The following is a 13506-nucleotide window of genomic DNA, read 5'->3' as shown; positions in this document are numbered from 1 at the left end:
AATTAAGAAAAAGGATTTATCAGGAAACGTGTGTGCCGCAAGAAGAGCCTAGCGGGAGGTGAGTTTGAATTAATTTTCGTTACCGTCATTTGTTTCCCTCTCTACCATGCTTTTAACTTTAAATGACCACACCAGGTGGAATACAGAGAGGGGCCGTATTGTTGCATACTGGAATAAATTAACAGACTTGTTAAATACTCGTTTTAGTAGTTTGTAAGCCAAACCTGCTAAGCTAGCGCTAATGGCGGTGTTCTGAGAAACCATCCTACTCTGACAAAACGTCCTACCCGTATTATAATTTGACGGTGACTTGCGACTAAACCTACCCCTACCCCTAACCATAACCCTAAGAAGTATTCCGGATGGGTGAGAGAAAAAGAAGTTAATTTGGTGTTGTGCGCATGCGCCGCGTCTGCGCAGAAACATTGGGTAGGATGTTTTTCCAGAACACCTGTCTTCCAGGTCTGGTTAAACTTGTATATCACGGTGTTTTTACAATTGGAGGACAATTTAAGCTTAAAAATATTTAAAATTATATGAAATGTCACTTAATGTTATAACCCTGTTATGTATAAATCAAATAATAATTAAGCAAAGAATTACATTTGTTGAGCTCAGGCATCAAAGGTACATTTTTTTATTTCAAAATGTCAGTGATAATATTAGTGTTTTCTCAAATAGATGCGAGCTGTGGGATCTCATAGACTGTGAAACTTGGAGGACACAACTTGTTGGGTAATTGCTGTACTTTTAAAATATGTTTTAAAAACAATAATGGTTTACTGTGTGAGACGTCTCAACAAAATTAAAACAAAGGGCGGTATATAACTTATCTTAACTGGTATGTTTGACTTGTAGTTTGTAGGAAAAAGGGAAGGAAGAGTGTATTTGTGCAGCATATGTGCATATGCATATGTGTTCTCTAGCTTCCACTAGAGGTCACTGATTACTAATTTGTAGTTCACCTAATCAGGTTTCTGTGATAAAGGGTTGGTCAGATTTTTGAGTAATCAGTAATCAGATTACTAGTTTACTCGCATCTATTTGATGTTTTGAGAAAACATTTGAGAAAACACTAATATTATCACTGACATTTTGAAATAAAAAATGTACCTTTGATGCCTGAGCTCAACAAATGTAATTCTTTGTAAACAAATGTAATTCTTTGCTTAATTGGTACCCAATCTCAGGTGGGGGTGATGATCTCTCCCCCTGACCTGGCGTCCTGGCTCCCCCTTGCCGTAGCATGTGTTTTGTACCTCGTCAGTCTCTAGCCGTGGGAGCAGTCCCTTCTTCCAAACGAACACAGAGCTATTAGTTGTTTTGCCATCAACTGTGGATGTTGGGTATTGAAGATTCCAGGTCTAAGGTTATAAGATTCCCTTATTGTATATAGAATGGAACGGGTGGGAATCGAACTTGCAACTCCTGCTCCAAAGGAGTGTGGTCTTACTACTACGCTATCTATTTGTAGATATATAGAGCATAGAACTACTTTTATGGGCACTACAGCCTGCAATTGGAGAACATCACACATGTTGATGAAGAAAAATTATTAGAGACAAGTGACATTATGTCTATGCATCTGTTTATGCTATAAATCATATTTGCGTGATAATAAGACAAATTAAATACTTATAATTACTTAAAGTAATTAAAAAATTAGCATAGATTGATGAAAAATGGCTGCAGAGCTGGTTAAATTCTAATTTAACCTAGTACAAAACGAGTCTGTAACCTGGATGGGTTTTAATGCTTAAAGTGTTACTGGGTTAAATCAGTCATCTTAAGGATTTGTTTGTTTAAAATGGACATAACAGTTATTTAATATTCAGGGCAAGTTTGCAGGGGACATCCTGGTCCCAGTATATTTCATTTAAAAAATAAAACAGTCGGGAGAAGTGGTGTGGCAAGCTTGTAAATTTTATTTTCATGTGTAAATGTTTGTTACTGATTGTATTTTCTCATTTTTGTCAATGAAGGAACAACTGAAAAAGCATTCACAAAGTAAGAAAACAGTTACAGATACATACGATATATTAATGTGTTAAAACGCGTCACGTGTAGGTCGACTGGAGGAAATGGGAGGGAGCGTCTGATGCCACATCCCTCCTGAAATCTCGACTGAAGGAATTTATAGCAAAATCCCATCTCAAGGATGTCCTGAGGTTTTCTTCTTGACTTCAGACTGTTTGTAGTTAAAGGAAAAATATATAATTTCTGTCTTTTAAACTAACTTCTGGACAACTTTTATTTAAATCACTTTAAATAATCAGTTAGTAAAAATGTGTCTAATCTCTAAAGTATCTCCAGGAGGGCCTGGGAGACGTCTTTGAAGAGGAGTTTTGCTCTGAATTCCTGGTGTGTAAAACAACCATGCACGTCAGATGGGTAAGTGTGAGATAAAGCATACTGTACACCGACAGAATACATTTGTGAATTTTACCACTCTGCTACAGGCACAATGAAAAACAAGTCGACAGAAATAAAAGCCCTTCAGATATTGACGGTGGATCGTTTTTCTTCACTTTTTTGATGACGATAAAAACTGGAATGTTTTCAGATGATACATCTGTCATTGGCTTTTCAATCCCTGCTAGTTTCACAGACTTATTGATACGTTGGATTTCAGCAGTGCCGACGTGACGCAGAGGTAAAAACACACTGTCCAACCCCGAAAACATCGTACCTCAAATGTTCACACGGGATCAAACCCACAATGCTTTTTTGTGTTAAAGAGAACACAAACATATTATTGCTGCTTCTTCATGGCACAAATAATGGAAACAATGTAATTTTTTTTTCATATGATTATGTTCTTGTTTGCCATGCAAGCTCACTACAGTACAGCTTCTATATTAGCTTATATTACACAGAGCAACAAAGTAATTCAGAAAACAGAGCAGGTTCATGTGCGTCTCGCCACACAGTGCCAGACTAACGTCTACAGCTGGTTTTACAGTTAGTGAGTACATACAAAAGGATTATTATTGTCGTTACCACACAAAATAATGGTTATGATACTACAAGCAGTATTCATAATATTAATAATAATAATAATAAAAAACACATTCTCAGGGCATCACAAATAATAATAAACCAAAGGGGGCCAAACTTAATGTTTGAAATAATTTAAACATTTCTTTTGACATTCATTCCTTCGGGTATTTCTTTTTTTTTTTTTTAAATGTACAGTATAATTTCTGTATAGAAGTAGTGCTTCATTTCTAGAAATACAAATGGAAAAAAAAATTATAAAACACAAAAGGGCTGCATTCTGTGAATGCTGTGCAAATAACATCTTTTTACATCAAACTTTTTAACTTCAACTGTCCCAACTTCTCACACTCCTAATAATCTTCACACAACACAAAAGGTTCACCTCATTCATAGCTTTGAATGCCCACCGACAGACAGACTGCAGCCAACTCTGAACCAGGCAGAGAATTGTACGTCAGCTTTGTCCTGTGCGCCTAAAACATGCAAGTGCAGATTGAAGAAAAACGACAAACAGCTGACTGACGAGCTCGCAGCTTAAAACCAAAATTCAGTGACTGTCGGAAACTTTTGTCCCACATTTTAAAGCACGCTGTGACGCCTCAAATCGTACTGGAAACAATAAAAGAAGAGCTCAAATCAGACTTCGTTCCCCTCACCTGCCCTACTTTGACCTGCCAGCAGGAAATCAAACTGCAGACCGGAGGTCAGAGGCACACCAAAAGACCGTTCACTCGTTAAAAACAACCTCAGCTCTCTCAGTATTGAGGACATCATGCTAACATACAAATGATCTGCTCAGCTTCAATCAAATTTCAATTAAAACCTCCAGATTAGTCACAAGACTACTAATGCCCGCTGCCAACATGCTTTTGGATTCTCAGATGAAAAACAACACAGACCTATTTATCACCCATAATTCCTCAGGAACTACAATGTGGCAAACTGAACAGGAGACGGATGAAACACAAGGAGCCAAGTCAGAGTTCTGCAACAGTCCTTTGCATCGCTGAGAACAACTGTTTCCTGTGAGCATCTTCTGTTTAATGAGGCCTTAGGAGCTGTCGAAAGACTTAAAGCAGCATTTCTTTTTTTCTTTTTGCAAGATGCTCCCACATCACTGTTTTTTGAAATGCAAACAAAAAGTAGAAGAAAACGCCTAAGAATAGAAAATAACGAAAAGAATTAATACTTTTGTTGGAATAAATCTTGTACGGTGTAACTAACTGCACGTGTACATCATCTTTTTAAAACAAAGTGGCTTTGAAATCTTGTGGATGAATATTTAAAATCAGAAGGTGAGGGATCCAGGATGTAAGGATGTTAGATTATTATTATTAAAATGACCGCTTTGCAACAAGTGAAAGAGGTTGAAGCGCAGTGCGAGACGTTCCAGATGAATCCGAAGTGTGTTGAGTGAAGAGTGTCTAAAATGCCAGTCCTCGAGCTGTCCGATGAGATTCCTCAGAAACACAAAGATCGACAACAGTAATGTTCTTGAAATTAAAAAGTCAAAATGCTTTTGCCTTTTTCTTCCTGGTCAGAAAACCAGGAGGTGAGAGACGAGTGCAGAGTCTTGAGTCAAATTGGTGAGATGATGATGATGATGATACACACAGTGATTATTTTCTCTTTGTGTCTTTTTTATTTAAACTGCTGTTTGTTTTCAGATGATATGCAGACTGAGGCAGCGGGGATCAAATGTGGATGATGGAAGTTGCTTTAAGTTTGACCAGCGGCCGTGCTGCATTCACATCAGGGGGAAAAAGTTGTAAGAACGCACATTTAACTTTAAAATGTTCAACTAAAACCTAGGTTTCAGATATTTGGCAAAGCACCTCGGTTTGGCCACACATTAAATGACGGCTTTACTTTTCCAGTGTTTGTCCTCACACACTTGCAGGCATTTGGCAGATTGGATCACTAACAAGTTTAAAAAAACATTTGAGATGTCATTCCATTTTTTAATTTAAGGAAATGACACTTGAAGCCGCCCTAAAATATTCTTCTGTTTGATATGTGGCAGAGTCAGTTATGTGTTTCTCTTTGTGACCTCTGCTTTTTGAATATTTTGGGTGTTTCCGTACCATTTTAATTTTTGTGAGGCTATTTGTAGCTTAGCTACACCATATTTACGATTTCGGTGGCACTTTTATTTTTTATTTTTTTACTTTTTAATAAAAGCAGTCAGAGCTGACTTAATTTCCCCATGATGTGGCTGCAGGGTACCAACAGGAGGTCATTTGTTGTGTGTTTGACTGTTGGCTGCAGTCTTTGTTAAACTCTCCAGGCGTGATGACAGGCTAGACGTCCTGGGCGTAGCGTTGCTGCAGTGATGACAGCTGATGTGTGCGGGGATAGCGGATATTTGAGGAAGGGGTCTAGATGGATTTGGAGGAATCTTGCTTGCTGATGAGGACCTCCAGCAGGCGGAGTTTGGCCTTGATCCTCTTGTACTCTCTGTACGCCTCCAGCATCGGCACCCGGTCCTCCTTCTGAACATTTCTGAAAGGGGAAAGAGAGCAGACAGAGTTGTGAGGTTTCTGCACTGGTCTGATATTTCTAATTATTTTTATGTTTTTATTTTTCCCTTAATCAGTTCTCAGTACTTTTGCAGCTTCCATCTGAAACGCAGACTTTTTATTGGTTTAATTTCCCTGCCGTTCCCTTCAGTTTGCTGATCGCTTTCAGCCATGTCGGACCTGTTAAGTTACTGCTGAGACATGGTGAACCTGATCCAGCTGCTCCTTCACTTCAGCTAATTTGTTTTGGCAGGAAATGCAGTGTGTTTATTGCCAAGCAGGTGGAGCTTCAATAAGGATATTTTTCTTGACTAAAAACTGATCTTGGAGAAACTTCTGCTCTTTCTAGTCAGTGGATCACTTGTAACTGTACCGACAGTGAGAGGATGTGACATTTTGAACATATCATGAAGGTAAAAAACTTTTTTTGCCTTGCTATATGGTCCTCACACCCCGCCTGGCTTTCATTTTCACAGCTTGGTCAAATTACCTGCCACACACAGGCTGAGACTGTTTTTTTGCTGATCTATCCAGACAGACAAAGCTCTAACACAAAGACTTGCCTGTCAGAAGGTGTGGTATTTATTTTTTCACAATAGAGAAGCTGTGAGAGACCAGAAAAGTGCTGCATGGAATACAGAAAAGGGAGTCCGTCACAAATGTATACATCCGACATAAAGGTTGTCCTGATTCACTGAATAAACAATCTCTGCTGAGTTTAAAAAGACAAAGCTGAAATCATTGAACATATGTGATGTAGCTGGACTTCATTCCTTAAATAAACGTGTGTCCCACCTACCTTCCATTATGCTGATAGAAATCTTCTTCAAACTCTCTGATGGTCTTCCTCAGTTTCTTCTTCTCTGCTCTGGCCTTCCACAGCTGTTCCAGCAGCTCTGGCCTGGAGGATGATGGGATAGAAGAGGATGCTGTAACCACATGTAACACTACAGTGGTGTGGAGACATCAGAACAGCTTTATTCTCAGCAACATTTGCTCTCTTTAACACTAATAATCACTTAGCTTATAAACCAGAAATTAAAACTTGAATTCAGAGAGCGAAGGTGATCAGCGTGAGCAGGAAGTGAACTAAACAGGAGTCACAACCTATAAGAAACACATCACAGTTGGACTTAGGAACCTGAGCTGATCAGAGGTGTGAGTCTATGTATGTTAATGCCAGGATTTATCCTGTGACACGTTAAACAGATTACACCTCAGCTGCTGAAACCTGTGTGAAAACTGTGTCACACTTCCTGCTTGTATCTGCACAGTAAGCAAAGCAGAAGAATATGTGAACTACATTTCCTCTCCAGGGTTTAGTAAATGAACACAGCAGGCTACACTTTTCCTGTCTTTGAGATTAATGCAGAGGCTCAGTGAACTTGCAGCTACACTGAGAGGAACAACTGTAGACCTTTACATTTGCAACAAATATGTATTCAAATTCACAATATCACCCAAATTCAGTATTTCTAAAATGATAAATAGCTGAGCAAAATTTCAGCTTAACAACACATCAGTTTTTAGGCCCTAATGTTGCATGAATGCGTGTCTATGAATGCGTCCGCGTGTGTTTTGTTCTCACATGGATGAGGCGTTCGAGCTGGACAGGCGCAGGTCGAGCGCCAGCCTCCCCGATCCCTCCTCCATCTTTTCTCTCATTGAACAGTCGCTCTGTCGGTCAGACTGGTTCTGGCTGCTCACGGGCCCGTCACTCGAGGTCATTGGGTCGATGGCCATGATAACCTCGGGGCTCTGCATCTCACCACCGCTGCTCTCTCCCTCTTCCTCCTCCTCCTCCTCCTCCTCTTCTTCTTCCTCCTCATCCCTCTCCTCTTCTCCTCCACTTTTCTGCTCTTGCTCCTCCTCCTCTTCCTCTTTAATTTCCTCCCAAAAGTGAGCAGTTTCACCCTCAATGATTGGCTGCAGGGTTTTACTCCGCCTCTTACTAGATGGAGATACCTAGAGGAGGGAAAGGAAGGTTGATGCAGTTGATCCGTTGTCTGCTGCATGAGTGCTGCTAACTTTGTGTCTCTGGTGGAGATTGTGAACTTACTGCAACAGGTGTAATGCTGACTCTGGTGAGCATCTGTTTGACCAGCCTGTAGCGGTCGTACAGAGGTTTCACTACCAGCCGCTCCTCTCTGGTCACCTAGAAGGACAGGAGAAGCAACAGACCTGGTTAGAACAGGTTTCTTTTTTGCTTTTTAAGGCAAAGACAAATCTTTGCAGAATTTAGGTTTTTGAACGTACCGGTCGACCGTGCAGTCCTTCGTAGTGCAGCAGATTCTTCTGCAGGACAGTCTTCTCACAGGTTAATTGCTCTTTTGTCATCTTCTACAGAGATGCACAGATATTTAACACTCAACAGTGTCTTTCCTGGTTTTAACATTACTAGTCATTAAATGTGAGGAAGGGGAAAAAAAGATTGACTAGTTTAAAACACAGAGACACAGAAATAATGTACGTGTAGTTAAAAACATATAAGAATGTTTTTGCTGAAATGTAGAGCCCCGTGTATAATGTTGTGCTCACAATCAGAGCACAGGCCAGCGTCCACATGCCCGAGCACAATGTGGTTGCACATCACCGAGGTGAGGTGACCTGTCGCGCGCTTGTGGGTCAGTTTATTCTGAAACAGCTTTCATACATTTGCTAATTTTCTGCATCAAAGTGCTGCAGAATCTTGCGTAGTCACTGCTTACTTTCCATCTTGCTTGTTTACTTGCTTGTAACTTCCTGTCACAGTGCAGAGCCCTGTTAGTGGCTGATGGCCTTGCAACACCTCTGAACCAGCAGGTAACTGCCATTGTATGTTAAGAAAATAAAAGTAATACATTTACTAGTATTTAAACTGGTGAGAGGGTGGGTGAGGGAAAACTGTCCTCTAGACCTCTGAATTGTATTTTCTAAACACCCAGATTTGTTTAGCTTGATCAGATCTGAAGGATTTCATAAACCCCAAAAAACTCTATAGGTTATATTCTGTTCTTTTTCCCCATCTTGACAACTATATATCTGATCCACATCCTTTTTATTTGTCCTGTTGCTGGAGCCCTGAATAAGTGCAGTGGCTCTGCTGGAAAATATCTGGTCCTTACCTTGATATCATCAGGCCAGCCGTCCTCCTCCCTCTTCTCTTTGACTCTGCATTGGATCAGCTCCAGTGTTTCCTCCCTTGTAGGCCGCGGGCCTTTGAGCTCCCCTGCTGCGTCATGAGCACTGTGATCCAGCGTGGATCCAAAGCTCTTGGGTAAGGTGTTGCTGCGGGGCCGAGTCTGAGGGCCGAGCTCGGTCTCTGCACGGTGTTTGGCATCTGGGGAAGGATGAACACATGAGGTTGAGGAGAGAGGAAAGAAATAAGGGCAGAGAGAGAGGGAGAGACGTAGAAAACAGAGAAAGTCAATTAAGGCATGCAGGAATTTATCCGTCACGATTACAATTAACCCATCAGAAATAAGGAGAAAGAAGACAGTGTGACAACACACAAACACACCACCACACAACATACAAAGCCAAAGACAGAGAGCAAACTTTTTCCAGACTATTTTTTGTAACACTGCCAGACAGTAAAATCACTAAATTCAAAAGCCCCTGATGGCTGTAAAGGTGAAACACTTCTGCACCTTCAGCACCGTAGCGTTCTTGTTTAAAGAACTGATACCAGCAGTTAGACATGTTTTTTTGCAGTTTGCCAACAGTTTTTAACATGTCAGAGACCCAAAATGTCTGGCAAAAAAGAGAGCTTGTTTTGTATTTTGAAATCAGAACCATAAATGTGTAATTTCATCATGATGCTTCACACTTCTCACCATCTCTCCATTAATTATCCCATGCCAACAAGCTGTTTCAGCAGACACCGAAACAAGGAAGCAAGATGCTCTCACAAAGCCGCCTCGCTGTGACTGTCAGTAGTGTTTGAGATGTCTACTTACTGAGGGGTTTGTACTTACTGAGGTGAAACGGTCTAGAGCTGAGTAGGCCTGAGTAGGGGTGGAGCGGGGGGGTGAGTATGTGATGGGGAGGTGAGCAGATAGAGGAGGAGGAGGAGGAGGAAGGGGAGGAGGGAGCATGGTGGCATCTGTGTGAATGGATCAAAGCCTGGTGCCTCAACGTGCTTCTGGGCAAAAGGTGGTGCTGGCGTCCTGGTTGGCCGATCAGTCAATCAATCAATCAATGGGTCGTTGGGCAGTAGGAGGAAGGAGGAAAGTGAAGAGCGGATTCTCACATTATTGATTTCAGTTTTGATTTGAAACAGTGACAAATGTTTTGGCCGCTGCGTTACTCCATAAAGGAGAGCCGGCACCTCACAGGAAGGAGGTGGATGGGCGTCCTGCAGGGTTCGTTCAGTGTGGTGAAACAACGGGAGGAGAAACATCCGCCGGCAGAAAAGAATTTCTATACATTTTATATTTTAATATCTGATTTTGGACATGCTGCCTGGCAGCCAAACCAAAAGCTTCTGCAACCACAGTTTGGGATTTCTGACCAAATATTTTCAAATACTTCCTTTATGTGTTTTCCGCTGCTTCACCTGACTGAACTCACCCTGCAGGTAATGAATGTGGGTTCACAAGGACGCACCAGCACACTGTAGGGTGGGAGCCACGCATGTGAGAGCCACGTTGACCCTGAGCACGTGCATGTCTGCGTATGTCTGTCAGACCAGCATACATGCCATGTTGTCACAAAAGGTCAAAGGTTGAAAGTGGGGTCAAAATGTCCAGCACAGAACAGGATGGCATACAGACACTCTAACCCCGTCAAGCACACATGAATGCATGCCGACAGCAAAACGTAGTTGTACCTTTAATCTGCCTGCGGATCTTGGTCAAGTCAGTCATCCATTTGAGGACCTTGGGGTTAGCTGCCTTGTCTGCATGAGAAGGCTGCAGAGAGAAGAGGGGGGGACACACAGAGACCAAGAGTTGGCATTTCACCGAAAACATCAACAACAGCTAAGACAAAAATACAAAATTACATTTTCAGAATGTGTGACAGTGTAAGCAATTAAACAATGTGTTGGTGTTTCTGATGCAGAGAAAGGCAGAAGGCAGAGGAAGATGACTGTTTGCTATAATAATAATTGACTGGCTTTTTTTCTTCTTCTTTTTTTTTAAATTTCTACCTAAAAAACCATTAAAGTTCTGATTTTACCTTGTAGTTTCTCTCCTTCTCAAACTGCTCTTCAAACTGTTTGATTTTCTTCTTCAGATGCTGAAGCTTTTTGGTGAGCTGGTGCATCACCGAATCTCCTCCTCTCATCGCCTCTTTGGAACCAAACGATGCTCGCCTGGGCCTGAGGATGAATAGAAAATGGACTGGTACCTGATGGCGCTTTTTGACTCCAGCTCAGCCCTTAAAGGGCTTTTTACTACAAGCCACTTTCACACACACTCTAGCCCCTGAGCCACAGCGACCCCCCCAGCATGACAGAACTACCAAAAAAGAAAAACAACCCAAAAACCCCTTCAGGTGTCAGACCAAAGATAACGATTTGTGGGTGTCATTATAACCATTAAACCCTCCCAAAAAAAAAAAAAAAACAGTCTTACAGTGAATAAGCTACACATCATACCTATGTACTTTGGTGGGTGAAGTGGCGTCCAGATCCTGCTGGAGGAATCTCTGGGCACCGTGCACACCAAAATCAAGAAAGCGTCGTGCCAGCAGGTGAGGGTGGGAGCGGGAAGAGGAAGGGGAGTCATCCTGCCCTCCCTCTCCCTGTTCCTCTTCACCACCCTCCTCCAGGGGGAGCGGAGGGAGAGGAACCATGCGACCGGCCAGCGGGGAGAGCTGTGCCTCTCCGCTCTCGTTGTCATCCTGCCAGGATTTAAAAGCTGGGACGGGGTCTGGAGAAGACGGAAAGAAGTAAAGAGAGGAATCAAGCCAAGTAAAAAGAGGACAAGAAGGAAGGGAGAAGCCAGACGATTAATCCCTCTCTAGCAAGCGCATGAGAGATGGACAGATATGTACAGCAACAACTTTATTTTTTATTTTTTTACTTCCATACCTGCTGACTCACGCTAAGCCTGATTACCGGTGTATTTACAGTCAGTGCTACGCTGCCAAGTTGAATCGAGGAGGAAGAGAGAGTGTAGGAGGGGTCGTGACCAATAAGAGCAGCAGAATCAAAGTGTAGATTAAAAAAAATAAGAGGGAAGAGTGAAGAAAGAAAAAACAAGTTCGCCTGCTTTCTCATGAAATCTGATGGAGGGAAGAATGTTACAGAGAGGGATTTATCACGATCAGCGTCACCACGCGCACATTTGAAAAGCCGAGGCTATTTTAATATAGTTTCTTTTATTGTTGTCACCCGTGACCACCATTAAAAACAATAACAAGGACGGGTGAAAGGAGGGAGGGGTAGACTGGGGAATGGGCGCTTATGAAATAACTTACCTTGGCCTTCCTTTTGCAGATGCATCAATGAGAAGTCGATGGGAGGGAGGTGGAGATGGGAGGGGGGTGACGCTGTTTGGATGGACGGAGGAGAAGTAGAAGGACGAGGAGGAAGAGGGACAGGGAGAGAGATAGCACAGAAGAGGAGCAGTGAGGTCATTCATAACTTCACTCACCAGCATTCATCCAATGTGTGTTGTGTTTAATTCCAAACAAATGCCACCAACGTCAGTTTTTCATCACTTATATGAGAGAATTTATCAAACTGAGCAGGTTTGAATTCAGATCTCAGCGACATATTTAAGCTTAGAGTAAAAATATTCCATATTTTTTATATTTAAGTAAGAGTAATTCATACAACAATCTAAATGAAATTAACTTTTCCCATTATGTCACTTTTATTAGATAAAATAAATTAATTTTTAAAGTTTTAAAAGTCTGTCCCTCTGCATAACTTCTCCAATGCCACTTTAATTTTCTGTGAATATTTATGCTGCACTGAGCAAGCTGGAATTCCCAGGATATGATGGAACTCACCTTCCCATTGGTTGTTGGGAAAAAGCTGGAGGTGGGAGGAGTCTGGTTGGCATGGTGACAGGTGGTTCCTGTTGGGCTGGCTGGTGTTGGCGTTGTGATCACAGCAACATGAACTGGAGTCCTGGAGGAGTAAAGAAAAAAAAAAAAAAATCAATACGAGATAAAAGAAATAAGGAAAATGGACCAAATAACTGAAGGTAAATGAAGGTAAATGTTTGAAGGAATGTTGGCCTAAGGTGTTTTTCAGACCAGCACCTTTGTAACCAATTTCACCTAGCAACTTCCAGCAACCACTTGCCAACAAATCAGGGAATAAACATTTTCCCCCAGCATCTGGTGGTTTCCATGGGGTCACTGACTGCTCTGTAGGCCCGTGTAATTAAGGCCTTAACAGATACTTAAAAGCTTTACTGTGAAGGTCCAAGCCAGTGGATGACATAACCATGGCTATAGCCATTGTTTATATACAGTCTATGAAAGGTGTACATTTCCACATCCTGTCACTTACACAGCTTATGGTGACAGTGTGCTCCATCGTCACAAGAGGCTGATTGTCCTGCCTGAAAATGAAGATTAGAATTAAATAAAATTAGATAAACACTCAAAATTAAACCATAAAGGAGATAAACACATTAACACTCCACCAGGGGATGTACGTTTTCAGTACTCTTTGGTCCAATAACAAGAAGTACTAATATGGTACTCGTGTACAGACTCATCTGGATAAGTGTACTTTTATAAAAGCTGTCCAATCATATCACTGTCACCATATTTAGTCTTCCTGAAACCTTGCCTGGATAACAGCTGACGAAGAGTCACACCACAGTCACACAACAAAAAAATCTTTCCGCTGCATGAATAATTCGACGAGGAAAAAAACTCACAAAGCTGTAACCAAAATCAGTGCTTTGTGTAGTCAGTATTTTGCCCCTCTTGTTCTCTTTTGCCTGTTTTAAATAAATAGGTGTGAAACAGCCTTTGTCAGTTTTAACACTGCATGCCACATTGATGGTGGTGTACTCACTACAGCTGTTAACAACAAGCT

At 41.6% G+C, this 13506-nt stretch overlaps 1 protein-coding gene across 4 annotated transcripts in view; it reads right to left on the bottom strand.

Moving 5' to 3' along the window:
- Positions 1-1905: 1905 nt before the first annotated feature.
- fam13b (family with sequence similarity 13 member B) overlaps positions 1906-13506 on the bottom strand; it is a 67698-nt gene continuing 56097 nt past the window's right edge. For 2 of the 4 annotated variants that reach the window (XM_084907603.1, XM_084907609.1), the window contains 13 exons: positions 12970-13021; positions 12462-12582; positions 11925-11996; positions 11101-11374; positions 10680-10821; positions 10330-10411; positions 9476-9667; positions 8624-8838; positions 7776-7859; positions 7579-7674; positions 7108-7484; positions 6319-6420; positions 1906-5502 (listed from right to left, as the gene is read on the bottom strand). In XM_084907603.1, coding sequence (XP_084763729.1) covers positions 5379-5502; positions 6319-6420; positions 7108-7484; positions 7579-7674; positions 7776-7859; positions 8624-8838; positions 9476-9667; positions 10330-10411; positions 10680-10821; positions 11101-11374; positions 11925-11996; positions 12462-12582; positions 12970-13021 — 1933 coding nt within the window. In that variant the 3' untranslated portion in view covers positions 1906-5378. The remainder of the gene's footprint in view (positions 5503-6318; positions 6421-7107; positions 7485-7578; positions 7675-7775; positions 7860-8623; positions 8839-9475; positions 9668-10329; positions 10412-10679; positions 10822-11100; positions 11375-11924; positions 11997-12461; positions 12583-12969; positions 13022-13506) is intronic. The other 2 variants (XM_084907625.1, XM_084907615.1) reach the window with 2 other exon arrangements.

The sequence above is a fragment of the Perissodus microlepis genome, chromosome 2 (assembly GCF_051167445.1).
Source record: "Perissodus microlepis isolate ML-2025 ecotype Zambia chromosome 2, ASM5116744v1, whole genome shotgun sequence".
NCBI lineage: Eukaryota > Metazoa > Chordata > Actinopteri > Cichliformes > Cichlidae > Perissodus > Perissodus microlepis.
The sequence above is the reverse complement of the archived record's forward strand: the minus strand, read 5'-3'. Positions and strand labels throughout refer to the sequence as shown.